The sequence below is a fragment of the Biomphalaria glabrata genome, chromosome 8 (assembly GCF_947242115.1).
Source record: "Biomphalaria glabrata chromosome 8, xgBioGlab47.1, whole genome shotgun sequence".
Classification (NCBI taxonomy): Eukaryota; Metazoa; Mollusca; class Gastropoda; family Planorbidae; genus Biomphalaria; species Biomphalaria glabrata.
The window spans coordinates 2,657,608-2,675,564 of record NC_074718.1 but is presented as its reverse complement, the minus strand read 5'-3'; the positions used below and the strand labels follow the sequence as shown (position 1 = coordinate 2,675,564).

Here is a 17,957-nt window from a genome sequence, read left to right as displayed (position 1 = left end):
GTATCGTCAGTTAGGAGAGAACGAGTTAATGAGGTCAAATCCACGATGGTATCGTCAGTTAGGAGAGAAAGAGTTAATGAGGTCAACTCCACGATGGTATCGTCAGTTAGAAGAGAAAGAGTTAATGAAGTCAAATCCACGATGGTATCGTCAATTAGGAGAGAAAGAGTTAATGAAGTCAAATCCACGATGGTATCGTCAATTAGGAGAGAGAGTTAATGAAGTCAAATCCACGATGGTATCGTCAGTTAGGAGAGAACGAGTTAATGAGGTCAAATCCACGATGGTATCGTATATTAGGAGAGAAAGAGTTAATGAGGTCAAATCCACGATGGTATCGTCACTTATGAGAGAAAGAGTTAATGAGGTCAAATCCACGATGGTATCGTCACTTAGGAGAGAAAGAGTTAATGAGGTCAAATCCACGATGGTATCGTCACTTAGGAGAGAAAGAGTTAATGAGGTCAAATCCACGATGGTATCGTCACTTAGAAGAGAAAGAGTTAATGAGGTCAAATCCACGGTGGTATCGTCACTTAGGAGAGAAAGAGTTAATCTAGTTGTTCATGTTAATCGGAACTGTAAAACTAAAGACGAAGTAACTAAGCTGTTGGTCTCCACTGGCTAGAATACCAAACTTCGACCAATGCGATGTAAGATAGTGTTAGTGTTTTGATAATTGTTCCTTGTCACGCTCCAGTGTGTACAGTACACATGAAAAAAGCAGGCTGGTCGCGGGTGTGTATAGCGACACGCTTGACGGCACTAAACCAGATGACCAGTGGAGAGGTCAAGTGTCCGTAATATCTGGTGACGTCACCGCCACGCCGTTCCACAAAGGGGGTCGTCATCAGTTCCGGATTGCTGGATTGGCGACCCTCGCACGGAACAGTGGCGGTTACAGTATAGGAATATGAGACAAGCTCCCGCAGTTAGCACTGTTCTCGGCCAGTTATAGCGATTGGGACCCAGGAACGGGGACGAATCCCAATGTCCAGGCCTGGTTGTTAGATAAAAGCCTTTCTAACGACCAACGGGATAAACGGCGCCCGTGCAGGCGCCGATTCCCTACTGGACTTCATTGAAGGTGCCATCACCAGAACTACGACACACAGGTGCTGCCACTGCGTCGAGGACGATTAAACAGTAAACCACATTCTGCATGAATGTCAGCGTTTTGCACGAGGGACGATCGGGACAAGGAAATGAGAGAGAGAGAGAGAGAGAACTGGCCCATGTGCGGCATTAGGTCTGTCCTTGCACGGGGACAAGGCGATCTTAAAACTCACTGCCCTCTTCTTCTTCCGTGCTTCTAAGACTAAGACTGTTTTATTGATCCTTACGGAAATTTGTTGTGATTACAACGACTCTTTTCTCATATAAAGACAACACAACAGAAAAAATACACATAAATACAATAGACAACATAAAGAGTTCATTCAGCGACTACACACAGGTATCTTGGTGCATTTCATGTTCCCTGATCAACGAGTGGCGGTGATCAAGTCTGACTGAGTGAGGTACGAACGAGTTTTTGTACCGCTCTGTTCTTGTTTTGATTGACAGCAGTCGCCCACATCGCGACGACCTGACGTAGTTCTGATGGAGCGGGTGGCCGTTGTCTTCCAAGATTTTTTCGATTTTCCTTAGGCACTTTTGTTCAAAAAGTTCCTTTAAATATGGTAATCTTGTGAGTGTAATTTTTGATGCCCTTTTTATGATGTTTTCTAGACGTCGCAACAGTTTAGATGAAGTGCTGCCTTGCCAACAAGTTATTCCGTATGTTAGCAGATTTTGTAAAAGTCTCGCCGTAAAAAGTATTTAGGATCTTCTTGTTTAGCTTAAAGCTATTGAGTTTGTATAGAAAAAATAGTCTCTGGGCTGTTTTCTTTGTCAGAGTTCCAAGGAAGTCTTCCCATAAAAGCTTGTTGTTGATGATAACGCCTAGATATTTATATGCCTTTACTTGTTCTATAGATGTAGTGTTTATTTGCAGTTCACGTATAGTTTGTTTTTTTCTTTCTTTCTAAGGGAGTAATTCCCAGCATGGTTCGTTAATCTAGGGGTTCATGTTAATGGTGTTTCTGATTCGGTGACGCCACATAAAAATGACAGACAGGCCCTTCCAGAAAAGTTATTTGCATAAACATGAGACAAAGTTCCAGGTAGAAACAGAGAGTAGGCCTACGATATGACGCGAATGGGTCTAGAAGCTTCTTGGTACTGGAATATTGAAAAGTTGAGTCTGTAATCAAGTTAGTTGGAGACTTAGTCGCTAATTATTGTACACGTTCGGTTAGTCAGGGGCGTAGCTATGAATTCTCTATCGTTTGGGGGCCAGGGGGAAGGGGCTTGACCTCTTTAGGGGCCCCTGCATTTTGCGTAATATTTAAATTTAATGTAAAAAAAAAACAACAACCCACTCATTCGGGGGCCCGGGGGGGATTTTTAGATTCCCCCCTCCTCCCCCACCCTAGCTACGCCACTGCGGTTAGTCTTTGATTATTATTGTTCCTGTATCTACACTGTGCCTATACTTCTTTGTTTCATGCTCGAGTTTGAAGGCGTTGAACTGAAGTTAGATCTTACACTGAGTCACTTCATTTGTGTCTAATTAGTAGTGAGTCAGCTATACTAAGGGCACCTCCGAATCCTTTGACCCATATCTAGCTTTAAGTTTCATAACTGCTGCTCACTAATACATGCACACACTGCACCCATTCTCTGAGCTACTAAACCCCTGCAGAACTGTAGGCCTACTTGAAAGGTAATTGGGAGGACTATTAAATTATAATAATTATAATTATCATTGATTATAATTAAATTATACAAAATATGTAACGGGTTGGTTGGAACCTGTCAATAGACTGCGTCAAAGTAAAACAAATACATTCCCCATTCTCATTTCTATCAAAGACTTTTCTTTCAGTAACAGTATATAGGCTAGTGTGGAGGAGCGGTGGCTGAGCGGTAAAGCGCTTGGCTTCCGAACCAGGGGGTCCGGGGTTCGAATCCTGGTGAAGACTGGGATTTTTTTTATTTCTGGATCTTTGGGCGCCTTAGAGTTCTCCCAGCTCTGATAAAACATAAATTGGATATGAGTAAAGCGGTTGGTCATTGTGCTGGCCTCGTGACACGCTCGTTAACCGTGGGACACAGAAACAGATGACCTTGACATCATCTGCCCTATAGACCACAAGTTCTGAAAGGGGAACTTTACTTTATACAGGCTTGTGTCATTTACAAATCTTTTTATTACAAGGTGTCTCGGGTTTGAATGTCGTAATGTTAATTTCGAGATTTTTAGGATGCCCCCGAGTCCACACTACTCTAAGGAATACATGGCATTAGCTGGGGAAAGTAAAGTTGTGCTGGCCACATGACACCCTCGTTAACCATCGACCTTAAAAACAGATGAACTCTACGTCATCTGCCCTATAGATAGCAAGGTCAGTAATGGATACATTCTGCATGCCTCTTAAGTTGTCAATCAGAAAACGTCAGATGCGTGTTTTTAGTGGACAATGCACTCGTCATTTATTATACTTATTACTTACAGACGTATTATTAAATGACCATAAGTTTTACCACATTTATGCAAACGGTTTTAAATTTTCTGTGAATTTTCTTTTTTACAATTGTATTGCTAAATTAATTAAGTTCTGTCATACTAACTATTACTTTATAAAAAAAAAAATATTACTTTTTTTTTTTAAAGAGGAAAAAATCTATTTAGTATGCATAGAAGTGGAAAGTAATTTAAAACAATTAATAAGTAGTTTTTCATATTATCGCGTGAACCGCAACGCGAAAGAGGCATAGTACACACGACTAAAGGAATTTTTTTTTCTTGAGACTTTGAATAAGAAATTGACCCTTTACAAAACAATTAGATCAATTAGATAATCATTATATGACATCAGTCAGGCCAGGTTCAAATCTAACTTCACCTTCACTTTCACATATCTCTTGGTCTGCTGGATCGTTGGGGCACCACATAAGATCCGTCAACCTTCTTTCTCCATTATTCTCAGTCATTTGCCTTTGATAGAATTCTGACATTCTTTCTAAAAATATTGAAATCTGCCTGGGTGGACCACTTTGGGGGCCGATTTAGAAATAGTGTTTCCACACCAAACTGTCTTTGTAACCTTGTTTATTTTTTTATTATTTCTTTAGTCTAACTAAAGATTTGACGTTTTCATCCTTTAAGCCAGAGGTTCTCAAACTTTTGACAGTTCACCCTTTACAATGTTAGAAGACCCTCGAAACAGGCTGCCTTGTCTGCCCGAATCGCGTAGTTCTAAAGCCTCTGGCATACTCAAACTTTCCTCAACCCTGTGTGCCATTTCTGCTCTGCACTATTCGCATTGTAATCATTCATAGACGAAGCCTTGAGAACTTTTTCAATGACTGTTGCCGCATTGCTAATCATTTCCTGCTGATTTGCATACACTTTAGCTTGACGTGTCAACAGATATACGGGTTTTGTTTTGTAGTTCAAGATTTCTGACAAGATGACGCACCAGTTGAGCAGGTCTCAAACTTTTGTTCAATAACGCAATGACACATTGTGGCTGTTGTCCTTGTACGGTAGAAATCCGAATAGTAAATACTCTGGAGCACCTTTAAGTAGTTTTTGCCTTATGCGGTGTTTGCCTGTCTTACGGCATCGTGTCTCAGTTCATTGTCACTATTTCCATGACACTCTTGGCTCTTCTTCAGATGTCAGACACAAACACTCTTTTGTTCCCCTGGCAATCAAATCATTAAATAAGAACAATCTGGTATAAACTTTGTCACATGTAAATTATGAGTGAGTCTGGTGTGAATGTACACTTTGGTTTCTTATAGTTATAATGTTTTTTGTTTGGTGTAATGCACAAATTGTAAGACAAATTTCCATACGGATAATAAAGATTATTATTATTATTATTATTATTATTATTATTATTAATATTTAGTCACACTCTAACGGTCAGATGGGCGTTAAAAACAACAACAAACAAACGAATAAACAACAATTTGACAAACACAAATTACAACTGTCTAACTTATTATTTATTGCTAAAATGTGCACCAATAATAAGCAGACTGATGTTTGTGTGGTCTGGTTGAGTCTCAGGGTCTTCGGTTGGAAACTTGAAAACGAAGTTTGACCTACTTCTTTGAATGGCATGAAAAAACAGAGAAATGGATAGAGCCATTGGTTAGTTTGTAAACAAAAATTAAATTTGATATTCATGCGGTGTCAAGCTGCGCCAAATCTAGTCATAGAATAGTTCGCAATAGACATAGTACACGTCAGTGAGGGACTAGTTGAGTATTATTCAAATTATCGCATCGGATTAAACTCTGTTTGAGCGAAAAATTATTCTAATAGTATAGACAATCGCTCATCTTTCTTTGGTCCCCTACGCCTACGATCTTCTCGCGGACCACAGTTTGAGAATTTAAAGCCATCTGACAACGAGACTAGGAGTTATGAACACTTTGATTGCTCTGTCAGCTGTTGTTCTTTGTATAGATTTATTAGTAGATCTATCTGTAGTTGAAATGTTCTAATTGTAGTTGAAATGTTCTAATTGTATTTGAAATGTTTTAATTGTAGTTGAAATGTTCTAATTGCAGTTGAAATGTTCTAATTGCAGTTGAAATGTTCTAATTGTAGTTGAAATATTCTAATTGTATTTGAAATGTTTTAATTGTAGTTGAAATGTTCTAATTGCAGTTGAAATGTTCTAATTGTAGTTGAAATGTTCTAATTGTAGTTGAAATGTTCTAATTGTAGTTGAGATGTTCTAATTGTAGTTGAAATGTTCTAATTGTAGTTGAAATGTCCACCCTATGAATATATTTGTAAACAAAAAGTCCAAAGTAAGAAACCCAAAAGCTAATGACACCGCAAGGAATGTCCTGGCTGACTGTTTTGCTTTTCTCTCTCTCCGCCTTAGGATGGAAAAGTTTTGGAGTGAAGAACTGAAGCTGAAAGGACCGGACAATGCTTCCTACTTCCGGGCAGTCTTTCGCTCCTTCAAAACTCGTCTCCTTATCGGTCTCTTCACCAGTTTAGTGTATGCGTTTCTCACTTTAGCAAACCCGGTAAGTTGGTCGAATGTAATCTTAGGGAACATGGTTAATCTAGTCTTAGTGCACATTTGATCTTATCATTTACAAACGTTGCTTCAAAAGAGTGGATAATAACGTCATAGTTGCGTCATTTTAGACATGCACAAAGATTAAGACACATTCCTCGTCGCATATGCTAGGACAAATTTGTACAAATACTCCTTCTTCCCTAGTGCTATTAGAGCATGAAATGGGTTGCCTGAGCTAGCCAGGAAAACCAGTGACTTGGCAGAATTTTGGCCATTGGTTAATTTGCATGACTATTAATTATAGATAAAATAAATGAGAAATGGACGAGCTCCCATCCAAATCACAAGAAAGATGACGCTTACTATAAGCTATCCCGACAAGACCAACGTCTAATCTTTCGACTCAGGACCGGACACAACAGAATGCGACAACACATGTACCGGAAGCTCAAAATTGGAACCAGTGAAATCTGCCCATGTGGAGTGTCACCAGAGAATGCTGACCACGTCCTCCAAAACTGCTCGCTTTACCAAGAGGCCCGTATAAGGCATCGGCCCCAAATCATCCCAAAGAAAACTATATGGAGAGCTCCCTGATTTGGAAACCACTGCGCAGTTCATCTCGTATATTGGTCTAGTCATCTGAACACTCCAAGATAACAATGAGAACAAAGAAGAATATGCATGACTAAATGCATGACGCGTAGGACGTAATCATCTTCTTTTTTGAAGTAAAGTCTGTATTATATAAGATAAGATGCATGTTCATCAGTGACTTAAAATCTAAGTTTTATTGTCTGATTCAGGCAACCCTTTGTTCTAACAGCACTAGGTAAAATGAGGAACCACTTGCACAAATTGACCCTATCATATGGAATAAAAAATATGCCTTAATCTTTCTGTCTTTCTGAGTATTTTTATTAGGTTTTGTTTTTGTAAATTATGGCTCAGTATTATTTCTGCTTTATTTTTTTTTTTATTTTTCTGTCCTGAAGCATCTCTAAATAATTATCTTCCTTTTGTGGAAACGTCTGTAATTTACAAGATAAGATAAATAGGCCTAGGCCTACTATTATTTTATGAAAGAAAGCACACTATGGACTTTATAGAGTTATGTGTGTATTATTGAACTGCTGTGTGTTTACAGATTATCGTGATCCAATATTTTTTGTCCTACATCTCCAACGAACCAGTCAGTCTACGCTCAGGGATTGGATACGCGTTCGCCATTGGCTTAGTGCAGATTGCTAAAGGTCTGGTGGACAGTTTCTTTTGGGAAGTCAACATTCAAGCAGGTTAAAAGCTCATTCATTTATAAATATATTTAGTCTAGATCTTTAGTAGGCAACTTAAAATAACAATATCATAAACCTAACTTGTACCCTTATTATTTTGTTGTAAGTAATAATTAGGTCTGTCTAAATTCAAACTAAAATATAGACTATTTAAAATCACTAAATTTAGAGACCAAATACATTTAATAGTAACAAAGGTTTGAGAACTAGATTTGAGTATTGGGATTGGTTGAAGCTTCCTGCCCAGCTGTGTTCAACTATTAGTCAAGGAAATGAAACATCATTTTAGCTGACCCTAGGGCATTAAGAAGTTTTGTTTGGATTGGAACTGTTAATATCTAGAAGTAACTTCAAAATCTTGTACTCTTCAGCAATAAGAATCAAATATGGGTGCCTGGCTCAGCTGTACAGCAAAGTTCTACGATTAAAATCACTTCAGGACAAAACTGCCGGAAATGTAAGTAGTTCTGTTTTCTGAGTTTAAATTTTATGTCATTGTAATGTTGTCTATTTAGAGGCCTTGTCATTGTAATGTCATGTATTTAGAGGCCATGTCATTGTAATGTCATGTATTTAGAGGCCATGCCATTGTAATGTGTAAAGAGGCCATGCCATTGTTTTGAGATGTACAAAGGCCATGTTGTTGTAATGTAATATGTACATAGTTGTACATGCCATTGTTAAGAGATCTGTACAGAGGCCATGCCATTGTTATGAGATGTGTACAGAAGCCATGCCATTGTTATGTGATGTGCACACAAGCCATGCCATTGTTATGTGATGTGTACAGAGGCCATGCCATTGTTATGTGATGTGTACAGAGGCCATGCCATTGTTATGTGATGTGTATAGAGGCCATGCCATTGTGATGTGATGTGTACAGAAGCCATGCCATTGTTATGAGATGTGTACAGAAGCCATGCCATTGCTATGAGATGTGTACAGAAGCCATGCCATTGTTAGGTGATGTGTACAGAAGCCATGCCATTGTTATGTGATGTGTACAGAGGCCATGCCATTGTTATGAGATGTGTACAGAGGCCATGCCATTGTGATGATGTGTACAGAGGCCATGCAATTGTGATGTGTACAGAGGCCATGCAATTGTGATGTGTACAGAGGCCATGCCATTGTGATGATGTGTACAGAGACCATGCAATTGTGATGTGTACAGAGGCCATGCCATTGTGATGATGTGTACAGAGACCATGCAATTGTGATGTGTACAGAGGCCATGCCATTGTGATGATGTGTACAGAGGCCATGCAATTGTGATGTGTACAGAGGCCATGCAATTGTGATGTGTACAGAGGCCATGCCATTGTGATGATGTGTACAGAGACCATGCAATTGTGATGTGTACAGAGGCCATGCCATTGTGATGATGTGTACAGAGACCATGCAATTGTGATGTGTACAGAGGCCATGCAATTGTGATGTGTACAGAGGCCATGCCATTGTGATGATGTGTACAGAGACCATGCAATTGTGATGTGTACAGAGGCCATGCCATTGTGATGATGTGTACAGAGACCATGCAATTGTGATGTGTACAGAGGCCATGCCATTGTGATGATGTGTACAGAGACCATGCAATTGTGATGTGTACAGAGGCCATGCCATTGTGATGTGTACAGAGGCCACATTACTTTATACCTATACAATGCTGCTTAAATGTCGTTCCAATGGGATCACTTTGATAAACTTTTTTTTAAAATCAATTTCTTGCTTTTTTTTTTCCAGATCATCAATTTTATTGGCAATGATGGACAACGAATCTATGATGGTGTTATGATTGGCCCTTTCATTATGGCTAGTCCGATCATCATTGTTGCTGGCTGCATCTACTGCGTAGTTTACCTGGGACCTTGGGCACTTGTTAGTTGTCTCATTATTGTGCTGTTTTATCCATTTGCTGTAAGTAGGACTTTGATTTACTGATACACTTGGACTATTACTTTAAATGAAAGAGTAGGGGGTGGCAACTAAAGATGAAAAAAAAACACCTCAAAAGACTGTGTTCATGTATTTATGTGTTTATGTGTGTATGTGTTTATGTGTTCATGTGTTTCTGTGTGTGTGTGGGGCTATTTGGTATTTGGTTCTGCTTCTGCTTGAAGTAGTTTTGAATTATAAAGTGTGTCACGTGTTTATTATGTTTATTTCACTTGAAGATCTTGATGAGATAAACTTGTGACATATGCAGCTCCGGAGGTGCCTTGATTACAGTTCAAACACTTTAACAAGTAATGAAGTAACAAAGTGCTGATAAGTTTTCTTGAGTTTTAATTATTTAAAACTTGAACTTGAAACAATAAATGTATGTACAAAGATATATAAAACAGAATCAGGATTCAATGAAAATGATCATTAAAATGAGTAAATATTTACTTTTATACTAGCGACTTCTAAGTCTAACTTTCTAGCTCTCCCTCTCGTCTTAAGCTAACACTCCGCCTTTTATATCTTTCTTTAGGATAAAGAACCGTGACATCTCAATACCCACCCTTGACTCCTTGACCCATTTACATTTAATTTTCCTTTTAATTGTTTTTGTAATTTAACCTACGTTAATTATGTTTCCCTGCTGTAGCCTTGAAATAAGTTTTAATCGGAGTCTTTCTGGCATTTAAGGGTGGGTACGCTGACCTGATTTGAGATAGGTACAATGTCCTCATTTTGTGAACAATGAGGTGTCACAAGGGACGTGACAAAGTGATGTAACAGAATCTGATTGCTACATGTAGCCAGTAACTAAAAAGGATTATCATTGTGTTTTTGTGTTCCTTCCATCTGTAGGGTGTGTTTGCCAAATTATCTGAGAAGTTCAGAGAAGCAAGTATTAAAATTACAGATCAAAGGGTAAGAATGAACATTTTATTTCTGAACAAAATTGACAAGAACTTTTGTCTCAGTTCTATATAAAAAAAAAAAAAATTTGAGAGATATTTTAAAACTTATTTTCATTTATCTGAGTGATAAATACCAAATAAATATTATTTATTGTGCTGTCTTATGGTTCTTCCTTCTGAAGGGACATCTAAAAACAAAAGGACTAAAACTGTGCTTGACTTATGAGCTGAATTATTTGTAACTGTGTCAACATTTTCTGTTCACTTTGTGTAATCAAAATTCTTGATGCCTGTCACCTCAAATAAGTCTAAGAATTTTGTTAGAAAATTAAAGCCATTGTGTTGGCCACAGTCTATCATTTACACATAAAACACAGAAACAAAGTGAAATTTACATTACCTCCCCTATATGCTTGTGTTTAAAAAGAGACTCTTATGTTTTTCTCAAACTTAATATACCCAAGTCAGAGGGAGTGAAGCTTGTTTTACTCATTTGTACACTATGGCATAGGAATCCACTGCTCATGACAAGAAACACTATGAGACTGATAAGTTTAATTCTCACCTGTATTCCAGATTGGTTTGTTGAATGAACTGTTGACTTCCATCAAGCTCATTAAAATGTATGTCTGGGAACAATCTTTTGCTCAACAAATAGTTGGTAAGTTGATTCAGCAAAGTGTTGAGATCTTACTTCTTTTAAAACTTTCATGTGTTTAAGCTTAAGTCCTGTTATAATGTTATATCTTCTTACAAGTCACAGATCTTACTTCAAAAGAGAAAATGATTATGTCTTAGGCACGTCTCTGTGTCAATCTAGTCATGTGTGTTAATCAGTGACTTTTAAACTCTACCAAGTCATGGGTTGTCCTGGCTGATTCAGGAAACCCATTCCATGGTTTTAATAGCACTAGGAAGGAAAAAACAATTTTACAAATTTGTTCTAGCGTATTTAATAGTAAAAACCTATGTTTTCTATATAACATAGTAGCCCTAGAGCAGGGGTTCTCAACCAGTGGGGCGCAATCCCCTTGGGGGGTCGATTGACAGTTTGCCAGGGGTCGCCTAAGACCATCGAAAATATGGATTGTTATTGTCTACTCCTCTATTGCTGTATGTGTGTTTGTGGGGGGGGGGGGTCCAGGCGGAGTGGGAGAATGTAAAAAGGTGTCGTCGAACTTAAAAGGTTGAGAACCGCTGCCCTAGAGCCTTGTCAAATAGGTTTCTCTCTGTAAAACAAGGAAGGCCTAGTGTTATATTACACTGATGGCTGCTGGTCATAGGGTCTGCATTTCAAACTTTCATCCTAATGATCCCTGCCCACTGCCTTCCTTTACCCTCCTCCTGTAAGAAGTTTTCTCTAGAACATCAGAGTCTACATCTCTACAGGAGTCTTTATAAAACATCTAATGTCAGGTTCCATGGTGAGTAAAACAAAAGTTCCCCTAACAGACCTCGGGATCTAAAGGGCAGATGAAATAAAGCTCATCTGTTGCTGTGGCAGATGGTTAATGAGGGTATCATGTGGCCAGCAGCCGCGCCTTTACTTTTCCCCAATTCTGGCCAAGTACCTCATTAGAGTTAATCAAACCAGATTCCCTTCAGTTTGGAAGCCAAGCACTTCACCACTCCACCACACCAGTCCCATGGTAATATTTAAATTTGATTGTGCATCTCATTACCTTCTGAGCCTCTGTAGACAGTGATGGCCTATGTAGAGCTGACAAGGCCAGTACAATGTTGATAAACTAATCAACAAGTTCAGCATGTATTTCTAGTACCCTACATTTATAAACACAATTAGTTTAGGGTAATACTCTTAATATCTGTGTCCTGTCCATAAACAGCAAGTTGCCTGCTCCAGGACTGTCTCTAAACAAAGACCATGTTTTGACAATGGCCCAGGTTCAACCTGTTTTCCAGTTCACCTTCAGCCCACTGCCCTCAATGTCTAATTCTGGGTTATTTAATTCTGGGTTATTTAGTTGTTTCCAGGGAAATCTATGTCAAGGCCACATGTTTGTGCTCTCTCTCTATAGTGCATGCTAACTTCCTGATGGCTTCATTGTCATTTCCCAGTTAAGGTTTTTGTTGTTGTTGATAAATTAAAAAAAAAAACCAACATTTTTGATCTGATAAAAGCCTTCAAAAATCATTTATTAATATTTAATCTTCAGTTTTATTACAAATATTTTGTTTAGAAAGAATTAATGGCAACGTCTTCAGTTCCAAAGATTCAGAAAGAGTGCAAGGATGAGGGCAGTGTTTTACATTGCTAGGCCAACTGAGAAGATTTATTCAAAGATAAGCTTTTAACAGCTTACAACTTTCTATATCCAGTCGTTGGTATTACAAATTAAAAACTTCAACAAAATAAAAAAGAACAAAATTAAACATTTTTTTTAATCCGAAGAAACATTTTTTTTACTCTTCCTGGGACAACAAAGACACTTCATAATTTCTTCATTCAAGCATAGATCCACTGAACTAGAAAGGAAAGCCAAGCGAATTGAACACTGAACTAAAATTGTAAAAATTTTTGTTTAATAAAAGTAGTCATGCAGTTCGATAAAATGAACTCATGATTTCTACAATAACACACTAATGATGACTAAAAATTTTACTTTACTTTTATTGTTGGAGCTGCTATTGATTCACCCCAACCCTTTCTTAACTCTGGGTGACAGACAACTTGGACATTATCTGCTTTTAAAAGTACTTGTCTAGGTTTAGGTGCTGCAGAGGCAACTGATGTTTAATTAAAACTGTCTATGTTTAAAACTGTCTATGTTTAAAACTGTCTATGTTTAAAACTGTCTATGTGTAAAACTGTCTATGTGTAAAACTGTTTATGTTTAAAAACTGACTATGTTCTGAACATTTCAGACATTCGAGCTCAAGAAAAGTCTCTGTTGGAAAAAAGTGTTTTTGTTTTGGGTATCAGCATGGGGTCCTCCATGACAGTTTCTTTGTTTGCCAGCAGCTTAGCTTTCATTGGCTATGTCTGCACAGGCAACAATCTAACTCCAACACAGGTGAGTTCTTAACTGTTCTTATCTTTTCAACCATTTTGTTTTAGGTGTGACATTGCCTTTATATTTATGTATCATGTCTTTGTAGGCATTGTCAAGATGTACATTTTATTTGAGAACTATTAATTGCATATTAAACATTCACACATGTAAAAGAACGGAATAACTCTTTGTCATGGCAGACAATTATAAGGCTTGTCTTTGAGTCTGAAGATTGAGGAACGCAGCATATCTTGTGGCTACGCAGTCCCAGCTTTGACTTACATATTTTGCCAGATCAAGGGCAAGCATAACCATTGTTTGCCAGTGGTCAATTAAGATTTATTAGTTGCTGTTACTTACTAAATCAGTTCCCAGTCAGGTAGTTCCTGTCACTTTTGATCTAGTAGTCTTTAAGCTATATCTAGCACAGTTCTGGTAAAATTAGAAAGTCCAGAGATTTGCCTTACATAACCTGGTGTCCAGAGACTCCAGTATGTCTCCCTTCAACTACTAGATTTCTGAAATGTCTTGAAATGAGATTTCATTTTGACTTTAGAACCAAGACCATCACTTGAAGGATTAACCCACTGACCTATTAATCTGCATCTGTCATTATTCCTAGACTAATCTGTTCTTTGTTACCTGGTCTTACAGTTCATCTGACCTACATTCTGAGCAATCAGAAAGTTATTCTAACCTAGATTTGGCACATGGAGAGTGCAAGCTAATTAATTCCATGTGTCACATTCTATTGTAATTAACACCTTCCCAAGTAGTAGTAGAGAATTATTGACTGGACTGACCTTTAGCCTCATTTTAACAGTGAGGTTTGAACATGTCTTTTTTTTTTTTTTTTAAATCTTTTTCTATAGAATTTAGCCCACTATCCTTTCTTAAAATCTACATAATGCATCAACTGTGAGATGTGTGATCTAAATCCTTACAATTAGAGTGCTTATTTTTCTGTCTGAAATGCGCAAACCACTTGGATACTTATCAAGCCCGATCAATGACTTGGCAGAATTTAAGTCATTAATTAACATGCATGACTAGATTGACCCTAGGTACACACATAGGACGCAATCATCTTCTTTTTTGAAGTATTGTCTGTGTTTCATAAGAAGTAAGAATGTAAAAAAAAAAGTTTGATTTCTGACTTGCCATGTATTTGCTCACTCCATAATGGCAGCGGCAGCACAGAAACTTTCTCCTAGACACCCCCCCCCATATGACTACAGCCTGATGTGCATGCTTTTACAATGAAGAATAATGACCATACAAAAGTCAAGTCATTAAAAAAATAAAGAATTATGAATTATTTACATACATTTCAAAAAAGATTCTTTTGTTTTTGTTGAAATTTTGTATTGATTTGATTTTTTGTATGAACTGTAGGAAGTGGGGCATTTTGATTTGGAGTGAAAGTTGGACTGCTGAAAACTGCATGACAAATCTAAACTAAAATAATCTTTAGTTCTTTAGGTTTTTATTTTTTTTTTAAATTTTAGTTGACTTTCCATCCCATTAAAAAATTGTATCTGAGATGTGGAGATAAGATTTCTACTAAGATTCTCAGTTAACCTTTAAGGAAGATTGACTCTAGGAATGAGAACCACTGTTCTCTTAAATATTAGTAGTTTTGTACACCAACGGATTTCTTACAAATACAAAATGACTTGACTGATTTTAAAAGGATTTCTTTTTAAATAAAAAAAAAAGTTAAATTGTGAATGTAATGAGTCTCAGCACAAAGTATTTAAGAAATGTGTTTACCATTTTAATGTTTGAATACCAACTTTCTTTTCTTCCACCCTATGTTCAGGCATTTACGTTTGTGTCTCTGCTGAGTACCATGCAGTCGGTCATGATGACCATTCCTTTCTCACTCAAGTGTTTGGGTGAAATGGCAGTCACTGTTAAAAGACTTCAGGTAGACAATAGTATGACTACTTTACTTAGTTGTATTGTTTAAATGTTGTTTTTTTTTGTTAAAAAATATTCATGAGGCTATAGACCTCAGTATGTAATTAAACTACAGAGTATGTAAGGATATTTTGTCAATTGTTTTTGCATTCAGTAGTTATCTCATTTTGAATCGATCATGAATTTATAACATTTTGTTTCTTGTTACTTCATTATAATACTTAACAGAAACTTGAAGCTGATCTGTTTGTTCCTAATTTCATCCACCAGGAAATCTTGTTAATGTCTGAAATGAGCACTCAACTGCAGCAGCCTAGAGACAACTCTCTGGCGTTGGAAATTACAAATGCTTCGTTTTCCTGGACCAGCAAAAGAAAAAAAGACATTGGCAATGGTATAAAAAAAAATTTATTTTTTTTTGAAGGTCTAAGCCAGGTGTTCTCAACCTGTGGGTCACGACCCCTTTGGGGGTCGATTGACGATTTGCCAGGGGTCGCCTAAGACCATCAAAAAAAAAAATTGTTTTTGTCCATTCTTCTATTGCTGTGTGTATGTGCGGGGGGGGGGGGGTGTCGCGGCAGAGTGGGGGATTGCAAAAAGGGGTCGCCGAGACTAAAGTTTGAGAACCGCTGGTTTAAGCTATTTAATTTCTATTATTTATCTGCATAGTCGCCAGAGACTTTTATGATAGTTCTTCCATCATATTACAGTAAATACAATTTGGAAGTGGAGAAGTGAGATTTATAACAAATGCATATTCACATTTGATTAGTGAAACACCTTTAGTTAGATCACTAAATTTAGAGACGCGTCAGTTTAGTAGAATAAAAAGTAAAGTAGCTGAACCAAAGTTGACAAATACCTAACGAAATATTCAGAAAGACAAAAAGATGGAGGCACATTTCTTATTCCATATGTTAGGACAAAATCTTACAAGTGCTTCTCTCTTCCTTAGTGCTATTAGAGAATGGAATGGGTTGCCTGAATCAGCCAGGAGAACCAATGACTTAGCAGAATTTAAGTCATTTATTAGCATGCATAACTAGATTGACACATGAAATGCGTAGTTATCTTCTCTTTTGAAGTAACGTCTGTAATCTATAAGATGAGATCAAAGTAAGACTTACAAATAGAAATTAGTATTTAGTCCTCTCTGAAACAATAAAATATACTCAGGCCCATCATTAGAGATGAAGTCTATTTGATCTGAATGTGCTTTACAACAACAAGTCCTTTGTTTTCTGTCACGTAAACAGATTGACATCACATCACAGCTTTAGGTCACCATTTGATCATTAGAGCTTACCTCTGTAGAAGAGAAATGACATTGTATGATTCATTTAGATCAGAAAAAATGTAAAAACTAAGTTGCCTTTAAGAAAAAAGAAATTTCCTTTCAGCAAAGTATTTTCATTATATTTTCATTATATTTCATATTTTGAGATGTTTTTTTTTATTTAGAACCTTCAATTTGCTCAGTCTGGTACAAAGTTTGAACATGTTTTTTGTTTCGCCTCTTTCTCTTTCTTAGATCAAGTGACAATTTTGCACAATTGTCAATTATTCTTAACATGAATCAATCTAAAAAATTAATCAATTAGTTAATCAATTACTGATAAATTTTTTATGTTTATATACAAAAGGTTTGACCTTTCAGTATTAAGAGATATGTCAGTGATTTTGTGGTTCTTTTCTTCAAATGGGCTTTGTTATTAAAACAAATATTTGTTATATTTTGCTTGTGGTTTACATTGTAAGAGATAAACATTTGACCACTTGACAGGTGCTGAGGTCAAGGCTAAAGCCAAGAAAGTTCCAGAAGAAACACCGGGAGAGGACGTGATGCTCAACACTGACCAGCAAGAAGAAGATCAGATTTTCTCTGGCCCTTCTTTATCTGGTGTTAACCTTCAAATTAAGAAGGTAAGCCAAGTGTTAATGTCTCATTGTTCTAGGGACTGACATGAAGCCTAGAGAGTCTTTACGACATAGTATTGATTTCCTCCACCATGTAACTTGTTCACTGTCGTGTTTACCTATGATTGTGTTATTTCAGGGTCAGCTTGTTGGAATCTGTGGCAGTGTGGGCTCTGGCAAGAGTTCCCTGATCAGTGCCATTCTGGGAAGAGTAAGTTTCATTTATTAAACTTTCACTAAAAATTCTTGTCAAACATTGAAAATATGTCAATAAGATCACAAACTAAAATGCTTGTAACACTCACAGATTGTTTGAAAATGTTAAGCATTGTGTTCTCTTTTTCCAACTAGATGGAGTTAACGTCTGGGTCAGTGGCAGTGTCAAGTCATGTGGCCTATGTGTCGCAACAAGTTTGGGTCACTAATGACACAATCAGAGACAACATTGTGTTTGGACATGCCTATGATAGTGAGAGGTCAGTATGTCTTGTGAGTGGGATTCAGTTTTAATTTAGTGTAATATTTGACAAACGCTTGCATACATTCTGTATTTGGGATGTTCATCAATTATCTGATCAATTTCAATTTGATTTTTTTTTAAAAATACAATTTCCCCAATTGTTTTCAGTTGTTGTTTTTTCAAAAAACAAATTCTTTGATATAAAGTATTAATTTTGATGAAAACCAGAAAACATTTCAAACTCACTAAAAAAAATAATTGTTTTAAGGACATAAGATTCTGTTTCAGCTTTCTGTTGTTAGGGCGCACAGATAGTAAATTTGCAAAACTTTAAACAAAACCTGTTCATGTAAAAATATTTTTTAAAAATACAATTTCCCCAATTGTTTTCAGTTGTT

General features: G+C 37.1%; 1 protein-coding gene across 3 annotated transcripts in view; it reads left to right on the top strand.

Annotated features, from left to right (window-relative positions):
• Window positions 1-17,957, top strand: part of LOC106071229 (ATP-binding cassette sub-family C member 5-like) — a 129,500-nt gene that overhangs the window by 87,508 nt on the left and 24,035 nt on the right. For all 3 annotated transcript variants that reach the window (XM_056039134.1, XM_056039135.1, XM_056039136.1), the window contains exons 5-16: window positions 5,955-6,102; window positions 7,246-7,393; window positions 7,765-7,850; window positions 9,137-9,310; window positions 10,193-10,255; window positions 10,822-10,906; window positions 13,132-13,280; window positions 15,082-15,189; window positions 15,453-15,576; window positions 16,966-17,105; window positions 17,239-17,310; window positions 17,451-17,575. In XM_056039134.1, the coding sequence (XP_055895109.1) occupies window positions 5,955-6,102; window positions 7,246-7,393; window positions 7,765-7,850; window positions 9,137-9,310; window positions 10,193-10,255; window positions 10,822-10,906; window positions 13,132-13,280; window positions 15,082-15,189; window positions 15,453-15,576; window positions 16,966-17,105; window positions 17,239-17,310; window positions 17,451-17,575 (1,422 nt within the window). The remainder of the gene's footprint in view (window positions 1-5,954; window positions 6,103-7,245; window positions 7,394-7,764; window positions 7,851-9,136; window positions 9,311-10,192; window positions 10,256-10,821; window positions 10,907-13,131; window positions 13,281-15,081; window positions 15,190-15,452; window positions 15,577-16,965; window positions 17,106-17,238; window positions 17,311-17,450; window positions 17,576-17,957) is intronic.